Here is a 17477-nt window from a genome sequence, read left to right as displayed (position 1 = left end):
CACTTCTATCAACAACAATCACCAAAATATAACCATCACCAACAATACTGCACCGACTAAAACTAGTCAGCAACCCAAATTTGATGGCACAGTTGTAGCTTACTAAACACCACAGGCCATCTACCCTCCAAACCCAACTCAAACGAATGCCCAAGATTCCAGAACCAAGGACATCCCCAAGACTATGCCATGCCAGAACCAGCAAGCTATACAGGTGACAGTTAAAAGGCATAATTTCAGTTTATTATTACCGATCAAATTTCTAAACCAACTGAAGGAAGTGCATGGTTAAACATGTGGAGTATCACTAAGTTAGATAACAAATTTTCAAGTACTTGGAAAAAAGTTAGATCGGTTGCCTCTTCTCCATTGGCAGGGAAGAGGATGAAACAAGGTCAACCAAAAATTAGTCAAACCAATGGAGTCAAAATAGCACTTTCTAGCATTTCACCCAACCTTGTCAATCTTTATTTTTCTTCTGACACTAGTTCAATTTCAATGCCAATCGACTTTGCTTGCTTTGTTAAAAAATTTTACGCATGCTTTACAAGATTTAATTTCATAACTAATTTATCATACAAGAAATAACTTATTGTCTATGAGCTAGAAAATTGCATAAAGGATCACATAGAAACAGAGAAAAAAATTAAAAACACAACAAAGTATATGAGCAAAGAGATAGATAAAGTGAAAACTCACCAATTGACAACAGTAATTGTCAAACAGCCAGAAAGACTACTAGCCGATTGCAACAACGTTAGTAGAACTCCAATAATCCTATTTGCATCTGACATGAGTGAAGCTGGATCTAGAACTGGGTGACCACCAACCACCCAAGAAATATTAAAAGCCCGTCCACTTCCTGTATGGGACAGCCAAACGACACCTCAAAAACAAAAATAGATAAACAAATAGTAACAAACAAATAAACAGACAAACTTACTTTTCAAAGAGTTCAAAATTCAAAGCCTTGAAATGACCAGCAAAGAAATAACGTCAAAAAGCTAAACAGAATTGTGTAACCTTTCAGGCCCACACAAATGAACAAACAAATTACCTTCTATAGAAGATTTTTCAAAATCATTAGCATCAGATGTAAAATGTAGCACATATGTTTCCAAAAACTTCATCGCCAGTATCTTCACCCCAAAAGGACCAGGCTACATATCAAGTTCAACTTCAGATTAGCCGTAAATTTCAGGTCACAGAAGCTAGGAAATGACAAAAATATTTTATTTTAATGTTCAATATTTTTTAATATCTAAATGTAACAATTCACTGATAGTTTTACAAATGAGACAAGAATAAGGTGAAAAATAAATTAGAATATCTGATCATATTTCAGCACAATCCAACATAAACAGCTAAACCACAAACACAACCTAAGAAGTTAAACCAACATATCACAGACCAAATGTGACAGAATGTCCCTAATGAATATTTTTTTGATAAGTAGAACGTCCCTAATGAATATGAGAAGCGTATAAAATCTCCTTCAGGGGAAGGAGAAGCTTATAACATGAGTGCATATTAAACTAACTGAAGTGTCAACCAGAGCTGTTAGCATGAGCAACCTGGGGGAAAATAGCACAAAAGTAAAGACAGGAGATGTTTAAACCCCTCTCCTCCCAAACAGACCCAAAACAATAAAAGTGAAAATGTAGACATCAACCACTGAAAATGGAAATAGAGCTTTTGTAAGTGATGTGTCATCAATCAAGACTAGGTTTGGCAATTTATTGTATGTCAAACAACATAAATGAAGTTTGAAAATCTATTAGCAATAACTAACAAATGAAAGAGACAACTAAAGATGATTCATACCCCCAACGCAATGGCAAGGACCGCATCCTTCAACTTAACCATCCACACCCAAAGCTCTTCAAGCCACCTCTCAACTTTACCATGCCGATGGAACTACAATTTTTCAAAATAAGTATAACATCTTCACATGTGATAAAGAAAAATTACATTGCAAAAACCATGGATTAAGGAGTATGCAAAATGAATTTAGAACAGCAGAAAATTGAAGTGAAACTCATTATGAAATGCTTAGAATAACCTGTGATGATCATTCTCAAAATTCTTTAAAAGTTGTCTCAAAATGTTCGTCACGATTTTTCCCAATGGTTAGGCATGGGCAATCTATGGTCTTTAGAATATCATGAATCCAAAACCGACAGCAAGACTTTATAATTTGAAGCAGAAAATGCTCTTAATAACCACAAATGATCCTAAACAGATTTTTAAAATGTGCATAAAATAAAGAACAAAAAAAATAACCATGTATTTTTCAATATAGAGGTAAGATGAGAGAGAGAGTAAAAGAGTGACCTGCAGGGCCAACTCCTCTAGAACACTGCAAAAGAAATTTGTCCCACTAACAATAGATTGCTTTGCAATAATAGAATCGCCATCTCTCAAAAATACTAATAAGACTGATACTAATATAGAAGAATGCTCCATTGCTTTCAAACCAATCTCTTCTATTGCCCTGCCACCACATAGAATGAAATTAGAACAAAAATTAAGAACCACACAATCAGCCCCTGGCAGTTACATGATAAACCAGGTGGTGGCCTTCAAACAAAAATTTGAACTGACATGTAAATATTCAGTCTCAAAAATTCTTAGACACCCAAATAGATAATCAAACCTTATAGAAAAATAGTAAATAACCAAGTCTCGGAAGCTTGAATCAAATTTAAAAAAATAAATAAAGAAAATGCACGCCCAAGCTTTGAAAATGTGCTGAAAAATGAAGTTCAAACAACTTATGTCTGGAACTACCAAGTGAAACACAAATTGATTAGCACTGGCCTCCATGTTCTCTCTCATTTCTAGGAAACAGAACTCTGAACTGCATTGTTGATCTATTGAATTCTAGGATACTACAGGATCAATGGTTTACTCAGTTAACTCAATAACCAAAGCCCATCAGTCCAAGACCATGTGATGAAGTACATGAGCTCATTGATAATCCGAATCATCCGATATCACTGATAAAAAACCAGATGTGATGTTTCTTTCATGATTGGTGCCATGCACAATATGTGGGATGCTATGACAAAGGGGGAACCCCCACGTCTCTAGAAATTTTGAGAAATAAAAATGCATCTTCCACCACTCTGACCCCCAGAGTCTGACCAACAGTCTGCTTATAAATTTCAATACAAAAACAGAAGAATTGTGGTTTTTGGCCTTCTTTAACAAAACAATAATCAATAATCTAAATGGGACAGAAAAACAATAATGAATTATCAATCACCGAAGAGAACAGCTTACGAGAATCAGCCGATGATACAGTTGAAGAGAATTGTTCATTCTCCGCATCTTTTCCAAGAAAAAAGAAAAAAGAAAAAGAAAAATGTTTACGACAATCCCATAACACGAGGCAGATGGAAACTTGGGACGAATGGAAATTAGGGTTTGGAACTCACTCTATGAGAGATTTTCGAACTAGGGTTTCGGGAGAAGACTGAAGCTCGACTAAGTAGGGAAAAAGCTCGGCTGCAAATGAGGGGTGAACGGCTAGTAAGATATCTTTGGCCTGTCTAAGAGAAGAGAGCTTTACGGCCAAATCTCCATGGTTGTTGGCAGCGGCGAGGAGAGCCAGTGCTTGGTCTCGGGAAGCTCCGGCCATATCTTGCCCTAGAATCCAATTTTGAATTTCTAGGGTTTTGAAATCAGGGGTGTTGCCAAGGTTTAAATGGCTACTTTCACAAACAAGACAGCGGGCTTGATTCGATTATTTGGTGTGGACACTCGGCATGTCAACTTATGGTAATACATTACACACTCACACGTGCACGGGCTGAGCGGTTGAGGATGAACGGACGGTCCCAGCTGCAATTCATCATAATCCATGGTCTTTTTGGTAATTAAAACGATCAAAAAAAATTCAAAAATTCAAAAAAAAAATTCAAAAATTCAAAAAAAAAATCTTCAAATCCTATTTTATAAAAATACGCTTTATCCATGAAAGTATAAAACCAATGCGAAGATTCTTGAAAACCAAGGGGAAAAGGTAGTAAATTCACTGGATTCACCTCCACCTCTTCTCTTAATTAATTAAAGTCATTATACTTTTCGTTGTTCTTCTTTTATTTGAATTCCTTCAATATAAGTTCTTTACGTGGAATGCACCAAAATGTAATTACCCCTTTTTCTGCGTTATTTTCCATATAAATAATCATCCCCCAAATACACACACCAACTCCATTAACGTCTTTTTCTATTTAACTATTAATCCTCCATCCTAATGCAAACAAAAAATGTCATTTTACTCTTTATTATTAACAATTATTAAAATTTTGTCAAAGATTTCTTTATCATAATATTCAATAATTAACAAAAAATTCAACATAAATGATTATTTTTTTAATAATCATTTTTTTTTTTTTTATTCGCACGCAAATACCAAAACAACAGTCCTTTAAAACATTTTCAATGCAAGCAAAACACTTTAAAAGTGTTCTTACCGGATATGTTCACATGTTTTCTTGTGTCATTCCATATTTAAAATCAAATTCAAACATGTTATGAATTAATTTTATATTTTCAAGTATATATATGTGTATATACAACTCAAGTTATAACTCGCCTTAATCATTGTTGTCACTTTCTTTCATATTTTGCCTTCATAGATTTATTACTTAATATATGTGAGACACTCACCATTGTCTGTCATGGCTCTCGAACACAGTTTGGCCCAAGGTATATTAGCACAGGAGCCATATAATTTCTTCATCAATTCCAAAGTGCCAATTCATCGGGGCACTATGCATTCCTACCCGTCAAACATTAATTGCAATAGTGCATTAATGCATTAATTGACGCAATTGTTACGAGGTTAAAACGTCAATCTTTAAGGCTTAGCAAGACACAACAACCATTATGATCTAACAATCATTGGTATCAAATACAGTAATGCGCAATGAAATGTTCAATTGAAATATTTAAAAAGACGTTGGGTAACGATAAATAACCATTATTGACCATATAAGAAATGTAGGTTATTATTTTTTCCATAAAAACATTTGTTAAAATATTTAATATTTGACTTAAGTTTTAGAGGGATATGCCCAAAAAACACATATAAACATTCCTTTGTGTAAATGCAATTGTTATCTACATCATACGGAAGCTAACCATATACTTTATTTGTTGGCGGTGCACCAACAATATCAATGAGAATAATATATTCATTTAATAGTTTTAAAAATTTGTAAGTGAATTTTATCAAATAATTTTTACATTTTGAGTAAAAATTAATTAATAAGATTTAAAGTCAATAATTTAAATTAATTTTAAATTGTTAAGTGTTAATATTCAAAGTAATAAAATGGATTTTGAATATTTGTTGCGTTTAATTTTTTTTTATTTAATTTAATTTCAAAATTTGTTGCATTAGTTTATTGTTTATTTAATTTATAAATCTGATGGAAACAAGTTGAGTTCATATCATCCGAAGGAGGGTAACGCTGTCATTTAAAAACTAAGTTAATTTACAAATATACCCTCCACTTACGGTGTATCGCGGAAGTCTGAAAAGAGAAGGGCGAGAGGGAACTCCAGGGTTAGGGTTTGCAGCAATGGAGGGTTGGGACCCAAACACGAAATCGGCACTGACGCAGATCCCTCTTCTATCCATAAAAGCAGGTCCACGCGACGGAGCAGCATGGACGCAGAGGCTGAAAGAGGAGTACAAGGCATTGATAGCCTACACAGGGATGAACAAGTCCAACGACAACGATTGGTTCAGAATATCGGCGGCCAACTCTGAAGGAACCAGGTGGACCGGAAAGTGCTGGTATGTTCATAATCTCCTCAAATACGAGTTCGACCTGCAATTTGACATCCCTGTCACATATCCCTTAACTGCCCCCGAGATCGAGCTTCCTCAACTCGATGGCAAGACACATAAGGTTCTTTTATTTTTATTTTTCGCAGCATTGCCTTTTTCGGCAATTAATTTTCGCAGGTTTTATTTTTTATTTTTTATTTATTTTGGTGGTATTGGGTTTCAGATGTACCGAGGAGGGAAAATTTGTTTGACCGTGCATTTCAAGCCTCTCTGGGCCAAGAACTGGTACGTGTTTTCTTTGAAATGTTAATGAAGTTCATGTGTCTATTTCTTGTGATCTTTTGACCCATTTGGCTGAATAAAGGACCGAGGGAAACAAAAGGAGAAAGGAAATTTATAAACTTTATGCTGGTGTTGATTTGGTATCTGTGAGATATATAGTGTCAAGAATTTTTTTTCCTGACCAATGTGAGATATCATAATCACCTTCATGTAGGCATAATGTTCTCATGAAATCTTAGGGCCATAATTACCTATTCATGGCAAGATTCAAAACAATAAAAAGGAACATGAAAAGGTTAGATCTAATGTTAACTCAATTATTAAAAGAAACTGAACTTTATAACTGAAAACGGTCATCACACTTGATCTAATCCAACCCCCACTAAACTAAGAAGTCTATGGGACCATTTCCCATACGACTATATCTCTAATAACATTTTGTAACACCTCGAACTCGGAGGCTAAGGGTTGCATGTTAATTAACATGTTAATCTCAAACAACCAAAAGGAGAATGTCTTTGACAAGCTAAATCAAATAGCAACATGATGCTTTCTAAAATTATTTAGAATAACAATATGGCTAAAATAAAATATCTTCCAACATAATGATTTAAGTCTCTAAATTTGAGTTAACATTCTCCCAAAACAAGAATATCAACTAATTGCTAATATTAAGAAATCAAATATCAAATTAGTAATTCCTAAAATCCATAAAATGAGCATGGGCTAGAGAACTAATGCAAAATCCCTTCCTAATCTACACTAATCTTGGCTATTATTTGGAGTACCTAAAAAGGTTTAGAAAAGGGTTAGTTGGACAACCCAACAAGGAATAACTTTTTTGATAGGTAAATAAGAAAATATATTAAAAGTGGAAAGAAAAGGTGCACCAAGTACACATGGAGTATACAAAGAGTGCCAAAAAGTAGGCAAAAGGAGAAAACATCAAATTGTTTTTTTGATAGATGGGAAAACATCAAACCATTACCCAAACCCAAAGGGCTTCAAAACCGACATAACCAAGCCCTAATATCCTAAGAATACAAGACTAACAAACCAACCATGAAAAACGAGCAACAAGAGCCTACCTCACCAAAAACCACACCCCTAAGCCACTACTTGACTCACAAACCCACAAACCCAAAAAAAACAAAGAAACCAATGACTATGAAAACCTAACACAAAAAGAGAAGATGATAAACAACCTTTTCCTCTCCACCTCCTGTCCCCACACTTGACCTATCCTAGGCACTTAGAAATCAAATCCAACTTATACTTCCTACTTCTTCTTCCTTTATCGCTTGATGGATTGTAGTTAACAGAGCAATCCAACTTTCGAAGTTTCATTTCAAATTGAGAAGCAGGGGAAAGCCTTCTCTTACGTCTTGATCTTGTTGCTTTACGACCCTTTTGGGCTTCCGATTTTCACAATAGGGAGTCAACTTCCTTCTTAAAGCCTTCCATAGGCAAACCTAAGTTCTTACTGAAGGAGAGAAAATTCCTGTAAGCCAAATTTGCAAAGTTTTCCCCGAACACCACATTATTCCCTCCCATCGAGTCTTCCCTCGGGCAATCCTATCGTAAAACAACCTTTTTGAGTTCGCACTCATGTCAGTGGAAGGAAGAGTTATTGGGAAATTCAGATCCAAACCCTTTATGGAAAGCAAAAGCAAAGGCCTGAACTCCTCAACCTTGCTTTCAACCAAAGACCCCTCATTCAACTCCTTCCATGGGATAAGGCTATTATCCCTTGCCAACGAAGCACCCCCGTCTTTGAGAGAAGAAGAAGAAGGAGATGGGGCAAGAGACCTTCCTCCCCAAGAACAAAGCAGCACACATACCCAAACCCGCAAAGCCATTGGCTTCAACAAAGACGGTGATATTAGCAAACGACAAACCAATCCGAGGACATAGGGTCATTGACAAGATGTAGGGATCAGGAGGAAGCATTTGGGTCCTCAAATCTTCACTAGTAAGCATGAGGGGTCTCTTAAGCGAACCATTGGGTCTGCTAGTGCAAGGGCCCTTAGCATAAAAGGCTTGGCCCAAAGCAGGGAAGTCAAAATCCAAAGTGGGTCAACCCAAAGAGCAATAGGCCAAGGCAGTAGGAGGAAGGCTAGGCATAATGTACTCAAAGCTTGCCTCTTCCCAGCTTGATGGAGACAAAGGGCTTGAACCTCTGCTTGTTGACCCAAGATGGGCAAAAAAAGGTAGGTTCATTGGCCGACACCTCACCAACCCTGCAACCACCAAATCATTGCTGCAAGCAGAGGGCCTTGTACCTTTCAAGGCTAGGTTAACACGCAAAATCCCTATTGACGTTGGTCGATAACGTGCAAGATTCTCAAAGTCTACCCTCACTCTCTTTGCTGCGTGTGGCTTACCCTTGCAAGCGTCCCTAACTTCTAGCACCATGCAACCCTCCTTCGATGGAGCCGTTGACAAACTTGGTGGAGCCTCTCACCATAACTAAACAATGTAGGTTGAAGACCCTACCTCCACATGTAAGAGCCTAAGCATCCTCTTCTCATTGGAGCAAACTAGAATTATGCCTTATTGTAAATGTCGTTTCTCCTCTATCTCCACATCCACAAGCATAAAACCTCTGCAAACATCAACCACTCTCTTAAAGAACTCCATTCCCCTCAAGTGCGCAAGAAGCCTAATAGCTCTTACCCAAGTTTCTTTAGCAAGGGTCCCTTCCTTGAGACAACCCGCTTTTGTGTTCCACCAATCTATTTTCATACTTTTTCCTTTTACAATACAACACCCTTAGCTCTGCAACTCTTTAGAGTCCTTAGCGTTATCAAAAACTAACAAAATCAAAGCACTATCGAGCCACTTTAGATGAAGATTCCCAACTTGACTCTAGTTTCTTCTGACCCACGAACTAAGTGAACCCAAGTTCGGTGCCTCACTAGCACAACCATCCCAACTACCCATAAGACAAAGCTTCAAGCGCTCCAAATTACTCTCTATAACCTCTTGCCCGTACCATTAGTAACTACATCTATGCAAGAAACATCTTTGCATTTCTTCTACACTCATCCTTCTTTGTCTAACAAACTCTGTTGTCAATTGTGAGGAGTTGTTTGCTGGCACATCACCAATGCTCCTTAACTTGCTTGCTAGGGTCTTCCACCCCCCTCCAATACTCCTCCCTTTTAGAAAGATCAAGGAAAATCTTTTTCCCTCGGATGACAAAATCGAACATTGTAAGAATCTTCATGCGTTATTACTTTGGAGTTCCAACTTAAAAACCCTTCCTCCTTCCTTCCACTCCGATTTAATAGGCAAATTTTCGTAGTTGTCGCAACAAAGTTTAACCCCCTCCAATAGCTAAACAAAGCCTCTCTCACCAAATTTGATCCATGAGGAAAAACCCCGTCCCCTCTTTGTAATCAGGTCAACTACCTTTCCTTTAACCATCTCCTTTGAGATCTCAAAGGATTTCGAATCCACCCTAAACAAACACTTCTCCCCCATTCTTGTAGAGAACTACATTATAGCAAACCCCTTGGGTACAAAAACATATATATATGAACCCTAATCAAGTATATGTTATCAAATAAAAAAATGAAGTTATCATGTCATAACATTTGAATCATGTGTATAGGTATCAAAATTTTAAAATATATGTGCTAACTTAGAGACCTTTTCTTAATAGGTAAACAAGAATAATTCATAATAAAAACCATTTTATACAAATAATCATGAAACTCTGGTGCTAATGGAAAATGTCCAACATAATGGGACTTACAGAAGTGGCTAGCTTCAAATGTTCCTTGACGTGATGGTCAAAACCGTAGTCAATATGATGGTATGCAGTAGGTGAGTAACTATCCTACTGATTAGGTTACATAACAAATTATCACTACTCTCACCAAGGGTAGTAAAGGTCAACAATTTATTCCTTGCTGACTAGAGGTTGGATAACTAGAGTATATGAACTTTAAATAAATGCTGCACTTGTATGGGTAAGAAAAAATATTAAAATATCCCAGTTGCAGAATTCAAAAGTTAGACAAATCATATTTCAGAATGTTATTTAATGTACTTGATCGCTCTAGAAAAATATTTTAATTAATAAAAATAAGACTCATACCCTTACTTGAGATTTAAGTGCAACAATGGAGGTGAATGGATGCCTTGGAAATTTCAGAATACTTGAACAGAATTTAGAAAGGTCCTATTAGACAAATTTATATTTGTCTCTTTATTTAATAACTTGAATTTTACTTGAAGTCTCCTAATAAACCTATCTTGAATTTGATAAAAAAAAAAACCTAACTTGAAGGGCTAATGTATTTATCAACTCTAATTGCTACTTTAATATGAATAAAATTTAAAATCTAGTTACCCTTTCAATTTAGGGCTAATTCCCTTACGGGTGTTCATGAATGTTTAAGATAATCATGGATATTCATGAATATTTAAACCTTCCAAGCATCTCCCTAAATGTTCCAATAATATTTTAGGCTTATGATTTCATGCCAAATATGTCCCTAGATGTTCCAAGCTAGAATTCCATTATCAGAAGGAATGAAGAATTTTTTTAATTTTTTTTTCAAAAGGAAAAGCATTGATATGACTCAAACCCTCACCTTTAAGCCAAGCAATATCAAGCCCTACACTGCTAGGTTATGTCCAAAATTGGCAATTTATACCACCAAGATGAAACCTTAATGGTTCCAAAATGCAGGAAACTAAACCTCTGTAGAGCTTGAACTTGGGACCATACAAAACAAGGATTTTGGAGATCACAGTACCACAAAACTGCATGCTTGTGTATGGTGGGTTGATCATTTATATATATAGATCCCTTCATGCAAATCTTTTGTGTCAAGATTAAAACTAAAATCGAATATTGTAAACCTTGATTTATGTTTTCAACTTTCTTTCTCTATTTTTTTTCTTCAAGATTTAATCAAATTCCATAAAGGTTCAAAATCTTTTGCTACAAACTAAAATCAAAGATCATAATCTCAAACTTAGAGAATCCTTGGAGAATCAATGATAAGAATTTACTTACCTTTAAAAGATGAAATTGAGAGAAGAATCCTTGACGGTTTAGATGTGGAAGCCATAGTATTTCTTCTTGCTCATGTATGACTAATCATAATAGGGATATAATTATCCGGGGCTTCTATTCTATCTATAATTTTATTTATTTATTTTGCAAAAGAAATCTTTTGTTTTATGCGTTTATACCTTTCCCCTATCATTATTTTTTTCATAAATATTTATGAGCAAACCTCCTTCTCCTTGACATTAGATTTGGAGTTTTACATCTTTACCCATTAAGGAATGCCAAGGGTATTTGACTTGGGTCTAGGTAGTGGTAGAGATTTGAATGCCAATACTAGCTTAAAATCTATTATTATAAGCAAACTCCACTAAAGGCATCTAATTCTCCCTATTGCCTCCTAGATCTAAGACACATGCAACATATCTTTCAAAATTTGAGTCTCCCCTTTAGATTAACCATCTATTTGAGTGTGAAATGCAGTACTAAAGCTCAATTGGTCACATTGCATAAACATTGCTACACTTTTTGATTAGGTTTTTTAAATTTATATTTGTTATTTGCTTATCAAAAACAAAAGGAGCTCTATTAGGTCTTCAAAGTTTTTTGCAAACTTGTCCAAAATCTAGAAGTAAAGTGAGTATCTCCATTGGAAACGATGGATATAGGTACCCTATTGTCTCAATATTCTTAACATAAAAAGAGGCCAATCTATTGAGAGTAAAGGTGGTTTGCATAGATAAGAAGTGGGCTGATATCGCTAGTCTATCAACAATCACCCACACTTCATTGCTACCTCCACATGACCTAGGTAACCCAGAAACAAAATCCATGGTAACATGCTCCAACTTTCATTCAGGGATAGAAAGGAATTGTAATTGTCCTCTAGGTTGCTAATGTTCGACCTTAATTTGTTAACAAACCAAACACTGTGCTACAAATTGGGCAATATCATGCTTTAACCTAGGTCATTGGTAGGACTGTTTCATGTTTCTATTCATCATAGTTCCCCAGAATGAATTGCAAATCTAGAATGATAGGTTTCAACCCTATTACTTGGGAAACCCATTGTCTACTTCTGAACTTTAGAATCCCATCATATGAAAGTATAAAATCGGGGGCAGCTTGGCACCTTTTCTTGTTTCATTCATGATCTGTACCAATTCTAGATCATCTCCCTATAAAGACTTAATCCTGTTAATGAGATTTGGCCGCATACTAACACTAGCCAACAATGCTCTAGATTCCAGAATTCCAAACTTCTTGTAAACCTTTCAAATTAGATAACTGATGGGGTTGCCTCACTCTCAAAGTTTCCAAGGAACTTGATGACTTCTGACTTAAGGCATTCACAACCACATTTGGCTTGCCGAGATGATACAAAATAGTGCAAATCATAATCCTTAAGGAGCTTAAGCCACCTTTTCCATTTTTTTTTTTGATAGGTAAATGGAAATTGTATTAATGGAAAAAGAAAGTATACATGACGAATACAAAGCAACCAAAGACCCAAAAAAGTGTGAAGAAGCAAAAAACTAGCAATTGTGCTTTATGAAGAGCCTAACCAGTCCACGAAATCTAACAATGACAAAGAATCATCCCTATTGTACATTCTAACCCAATCCAGAAAAAGATACAAAACAAAACTTTTAATTGTTTGGTTCAAGCTTAAGCCACCTTCTTTGACTCATTTAATTCTTTCTAGGAAGATAAATACTTTAAATTGCTTTGGTTTGTATAGATATCATAGGCCTCATCATATATGTAATGTCTCCAAATCTTAAGAGCAAAGACCATAACTACCAACTCCAAGTCGTGAGTGGGATAGTTCTGCTCATATAGTTTCAATTGCATGCCACCACTTTCCCATGTTGCATCAACACACAACCCGAACTTTGATGAAACGCATCACTATAAACTACATATCCTCCTCTGTGTGTGAGGGGGGGGAACTTGGAGGGGAAAATTCATCTAGTTAAATGGGAGGTGGTTTGTACAGACAAGAACAAGGGTGGGCTAGGCCTAAAGAAGATAGTCATGTTGAACAAAGCCTTGCTTGGTAAGTGGATATGGAGGTATGCTTGCGAAAAAGATAATCTTTGGAAACAAGTGATCACAACGAAGTATGGGCAAGAGGATCTTGGATGGAGGTCAAAGAAGGCAAATGGGGAGGTTGGAGTAGGGGTTTGGAAGGAGATCTTGAAAGAATTTGATTGGTGCTGAGATAACATGGTGTTTCTACAAAGCCCTTAGTCCTTAGTTTTGATATTTGTATTCTGTGCATGAAGCATGGGGAATCAACAGATCATCTTTTTCTTCATTGTTCCTTGACGATTGGGTTGTGGCACAGGTTATTTCAGTTAGCTAAGATGGATTAGGTTCCCCCAAGGAGCATCTTTGACATGATGTCCATCAAATTTAATGGTTTTGGTTCTTCTAAGAGGGGGATAGTTTTGTGGCAAGCTACGAGCATCGCTCTAATTCGGGTTGTGTGGTGGGAGAGGAACGCGAGGATTTTTGAGAATAAAGTAAAGAATTCAGAGTATCTTTGGGACTCTATTGTTTTCCTTGCTTCTCTTTGGGCTTTTTGTTCCAAGGTTTTTAAGGGGACTCCCTTTAATGTGCTATAACCTGATTGGTTAGCGGTGTGTACACCATAAGGAATGGTCCTTTATAGACTGTTTGCTTGTTTTACAGTGTAATTTCCTGTAGTTTAGTTTTCTTTGGCGGGAGGATTTCTCATCCTTCTATTTGTACTTTTTTTTATCTATCAATATATCTTTGTGTCGTTTCCAATAAATAAATAAAAACATGGTGTTTCTAGCTAGGAAGGGCACCAAAATCAGATTTTGGATAGATATTTGGTGTACTGATACACCGCTGTCCCATTGCTTCCCTCACCTCTTTGTCATGGCTGTTCATAGGAATGCAACGGTTGAGGAAATGTGGGACCAAAATTCTGGTCAAGGAGGCTGGAACCTAAATTTTTTGAGGGACTTTAATGATTGGGAGTTGGATATAGTTGGGGATTTGCTACATGTTTTGAGGGGTCATAGGCCTTCTTTGGAGGAAGATTTAGTTCTTTGGAGGCGAGGTAGAAATGGCCAGTTCAAGGTCAAGGAAGCTTATAGTTTGCTGGCCAATCCTAATGACACTGTTTTTCCTTCAAGGAGTATTTGGGTGGATAGGGTGCCAACTAAAGTCGCTTTCTTTGCTTGGGAGGCGACGTGGAGGAAGGTGCTCACTCTGGATAGGCTCCAAATAAGGGGGTTGCAACTTCCTAATTGCTGTTTTTTATGTGGTTGTGAAGAAGAAAATGTAAATCATATTCTTATACACTGTATAGTGGTTTGAGCTTTGTGGGATATTGTTCTTGGGTTAGTAGATGTTAAATGAGTTTTTCCATAAACTGTAAAGCTTAACTAGCTGGAGGAGCCCCTTTGTGGGGAAGAAAAGGAAAAAGGTTTGGAAATTCATCCCGTTGTGTATTTTTTGGACGGTTTGAAAGGAGAGGAATAAATTAGCTTTTAGAGAGAGTGTGTTAAATATCTAGAAATTAAATAATTTTTTTGTCTATAATTTATGGAGCTGGGCCAAATTGTATTTAGGTGAGGAGTCTCTCTCCCTTATAGACTTTTTGAAGTGGGTAACATCCACTTAAAGGGAGGTGAATCTTTTATAGTTTTGTTGTTTTTTTGAGGTCTTAGCTGCCTTGTATACCCCCTGTATGCTTTGTGGCTTTTTGCCTCTTTCTTAATGCATTTCTTATTTACTTATCAAAAAAAAAAAAACTACATATCCTCCTAAGCATAAAGGAATAGTTAATGCCAGGTTAGACATGAACCTATTCTTCAATTTTCAATTATAGGGGATTCTGGTATCCATTGTTTTAGATATACTTGCTTCTTGATTTTAGAGAAGCTTGCAGAAAGTTTTGGAGACTCAATTGAGCTTTAGTACTCCATTTCATCCTTAGATAGATGGTCAATTTGAAAAGATGATTCAAATTTTATAGGATATGTTGCGAGCATGTATCGTAGATTTGGGAGCCAATTGGGAGGATCATATTCTTTTAGTGGAGTTCACTTATAATAATAGCTTCAAGCTATTGTTGACATTCAAATCACAATTGCAATCCATAACATAAGCCAAATACCCTTGACATCCTTTTCTAAGTATAGATGTTATACCCTAAATCTAATCGGGGAGAAGAATGTCTTTTCAGGAACATTTATGGAAAAAATGATGGGAAAAAGGTATGAATTGGAATAAAACAGAGGACTTCTTTTGCAAAATAACACACAAACACACACACTAGAAACATTAGATAATTGTAACCCTATTTTGATTAGTCATAAATGAGCAGAAAGAAAGACCTAAGGCTTCCAAATATAAAATGCTTAAGAGTTCTTCCAAGTTCATCTTTTAGAGGTAAGTAAATTCTTACAATTGATTTTCGAAGGATTCTAAGTTTGAGACTTGGATCTTTGATTTTAGTTTATACGAAAATATTTTGAACCTTAAAGGAATTTGATTTAATCTTGGAAAAAAAAATAAAGAGAAATTAGTTGAAACCCAAGACATTGTTGAAAACATAAATCATGGTTTACAATATTGGATTTTAGCTTTAATCCGAATTGACCATGTCACCTTTGGCTTCTGGGTTTTTGAAACCCAATACAAGTCATTCTCATATTGGGTTTTTGAGTGTATCATCTGAATTGACCATGTCACCTTTGGCTTCTGGGTTTGGGGTTTTATAGAATTAGTATAAAATGTTTATGATTATCTTGACTTGGTGTTCCAGCAAATGAAAGTTTTGCCTATTACTAGGCCTTTCATGGCAAAGGATTGAGCTCCTGATGTAAAATACTCCAACACTTTTTGATATGTTTCAAATTCTCAGTGGCTAGTCACTGAGAATTTTGCCTGGTTATCACACATAAAGGACCATGGCTGAAATTTTGCACAGAGAGGAAGCCAATAGTGCTAAACATGTCTTAGAAAGGAAGGACTTTTGTTGTTGTTTTATTTATTTCTATATTATTTTTTTTTGACTTTTTTTTAGCTTCCTATCATTTCCTTTTTTAGAATCAAATGGAGCTTTAGGGTTCATTTCAAAAGTGTAATTAGGCTAGGATAGTTGTGATTTAAAAGTTTCCCCATTTTACAGGTTTGTTTTCCTCTTTATGCTTTGAAATAATTTGCGATATTATTTATTTACTTGTTTGTTTGTTTGTTCTTAAAGAAGGCATTCGATAAGGTTTTGAGTATTAAGGGGAGAAAACAAGACCAAGAATTGATTTGCATCATCATTGAAATGGTCAAATTACTTTAAGGGTGGAAAACAAGACCAAGAATTGGCTTGCATCATCATTGAACTGGTGAAATTACTTAGCTATGTTTTTAGGCAAGTTTTGCAAAATAATGGTTAGTAATGAAGAGGAAGCCATGTTCCATCATTTTGATAGAGTTGGAATACATTGTTTTGTTCCTAAAATGACAACAAATGAGGGTGTTTACAATACAATAATGAGGATCTACGATCTAAAATGCCAAGGGGGGAAGCATGAAAGATTTTTTATTTTTTCCTGCCAGAGAACCATATAATCATCTCATATTTAGTTTACTCTATTATCTTCCGTCACCATGCATGCATGGCATCTGCTTGCAACATGCTTTATTTTTATTTCTAGAAGCATTTATTTTCTTGTCCTTTCCTCCTGAGATTGATATTGGTTTTCATTTCAACAGCCCTAGATTTGGCATAGCTCATGCACTTTGTTTGGGTCTTGCACCATGGCTCGCAGCAGAAATTCCGATACTCGTGGATTCTGGAATGATTAAGCACAAAGATGATTCAGCTTCATCCAGCGAGTCTTAGCAATTGTTTGTATTGTTAAGGCTGTAAAAGTGTTAGTCATCAAAGCTTGGTGAAAGAAAATAAATGCTGGGGTATGATTTTGCAATTTTCGAGATGGTCCCTGAGGTGTACAATTTATCAACAGAGATTATGAACTCAAAATCTATATGATTAGAAAATTGCTCTCCAAGTGCTTCTTGCTTTCTTCAAGTCTAATTCAGTCATGTCTGATATTATTAGTGTTAACTGCTGGTTCTAATTGGATTTCCAAGTTATAGACGCAGGAAAACGACACGGGAAGTCTATAAAAAAAAATTAATTAATTTTTTGTGAAAGTCAAAACGAAACAACAATTTATAAATTTCGAGTCTGTTTGGTAATGATTTTAAAATACGTTTGTAATTTTTGTAGCACTTAAATTTTTTTATTTTTTAAATATTAAAAGGGATAGGAACATTTTTTAGAATCATTCATCTTTCTTTAATCTTCTAAATCAGTTG

The 17477-nt window shown here is 35.8% G+C and overlaps 2 protein-coding genes across 5 annotated transcripts in view; one reads left to right on the top strand and one right to left on the bottom strand.

Annotated features, from left to right (window-relative positions):
* Window positions 1–3989, bottom strand: part of LOC100266091 (uncharacterized) — a 59757-nt gene extending 55768 nt beyond the window's left edge. For 3 of the 4 annotated variants that reach the window (XR_788233.3, XM_010666149.3, XM_010666151.3), the window contains exons 1-5: window positions 3441–3989; window positions 2335–2494; window positions 1825–1917; window positions 1058–1160; window positions 700–862 (exon numbers count right to left, since the gene is read on the bottom strand). Coding sequence is in view for 3 of the 4 variants with exons in the window: in XM_010666149.3 (XP_010664451.1) it covers window positions 700–862; window positions 1058–1160; window positions 1825–1917; window positions 2335–2494; window positions 3441–3643 (722 nt within the window). In the remaining variant the exon portion in view is untranslated. Of the gene's footprint in view, window positions 1–699; window positions 863–1057; window positions 1161–1824; window positions 1918–2334; window positions 2495–3285; window positions 3334–3440 lie in introns of all 4 variants that reach the window. The other variant, XM_010666152.3, reaches the window with a different exon arrangement.
* Window positions 3990–5454: 1465 nt separating this feature from the next.
* LOC100264226 (ubiquitin-fold modifier-conjugating enzyme 1) lies at window positions 5455–17167 on the top strand. The gene is made up of 3 exons (XM_002285545.5): window positions 5455–5927; window positions 6030–6091; window positions 16869–17167. The coding sequence occupies exons 1-3, from the start codon at window positions 5595–5597 to the stop codon at window positions 16996–16998; spliced, it is 525 nt and encodes a 174-aa protein (XP_002285581.1). The 5' UTR covers window positions 5455–5594; the 3' UTR covers window positions 16999–17167.
* Window positions 17168–17477: the final 310 nt, after the last annotated feature.

This window comes from Vitis vinifera, chromosome 18, assembly GCF_030704535.1.
Source record: "Vitis vinifera cultivar Pinot Noir 40024 chromosome 18, ASM3070453v1".
Taxonomy (NCBI): domain Eukaryota; kingdom Viridiplantae; phylum Streptophyta; class Magnoliopsida; order Vitales; family Vitaceae; genus Vitis; species Vitis vinifera.
This window is presented reverse-complemented; position numbering and strand designations above follow the sequence as displayed.

What these genes read in the sequence shown, in the direction of transcription:
- LOC100264226 (XM_002285545.5), top strand. Translation starts at nt 5,595, where the DNA reads ATGGAGGGTTGGGACCCAAACACGAAATCGGCACTGACGCAGATCCCT. An exon ending in TCGATGGCAAGACACATAAG is followed by an intron (nt 5,928 to 6,029) that starts GTTCTTTTATTT and finishes ATTGGGTTTCAG; the next exon opens with ATGTACCGAGGAGGGAAAAT. An exon ending in CCTCTCTGGGCCAAGAACTG is followed by an intron (nt 6,092 to 16,868) that starts GTACGTGTTTTC and finishes TCATTTCAACAG; the next exon opens with CCCTAGATTTGGCATAGCTC.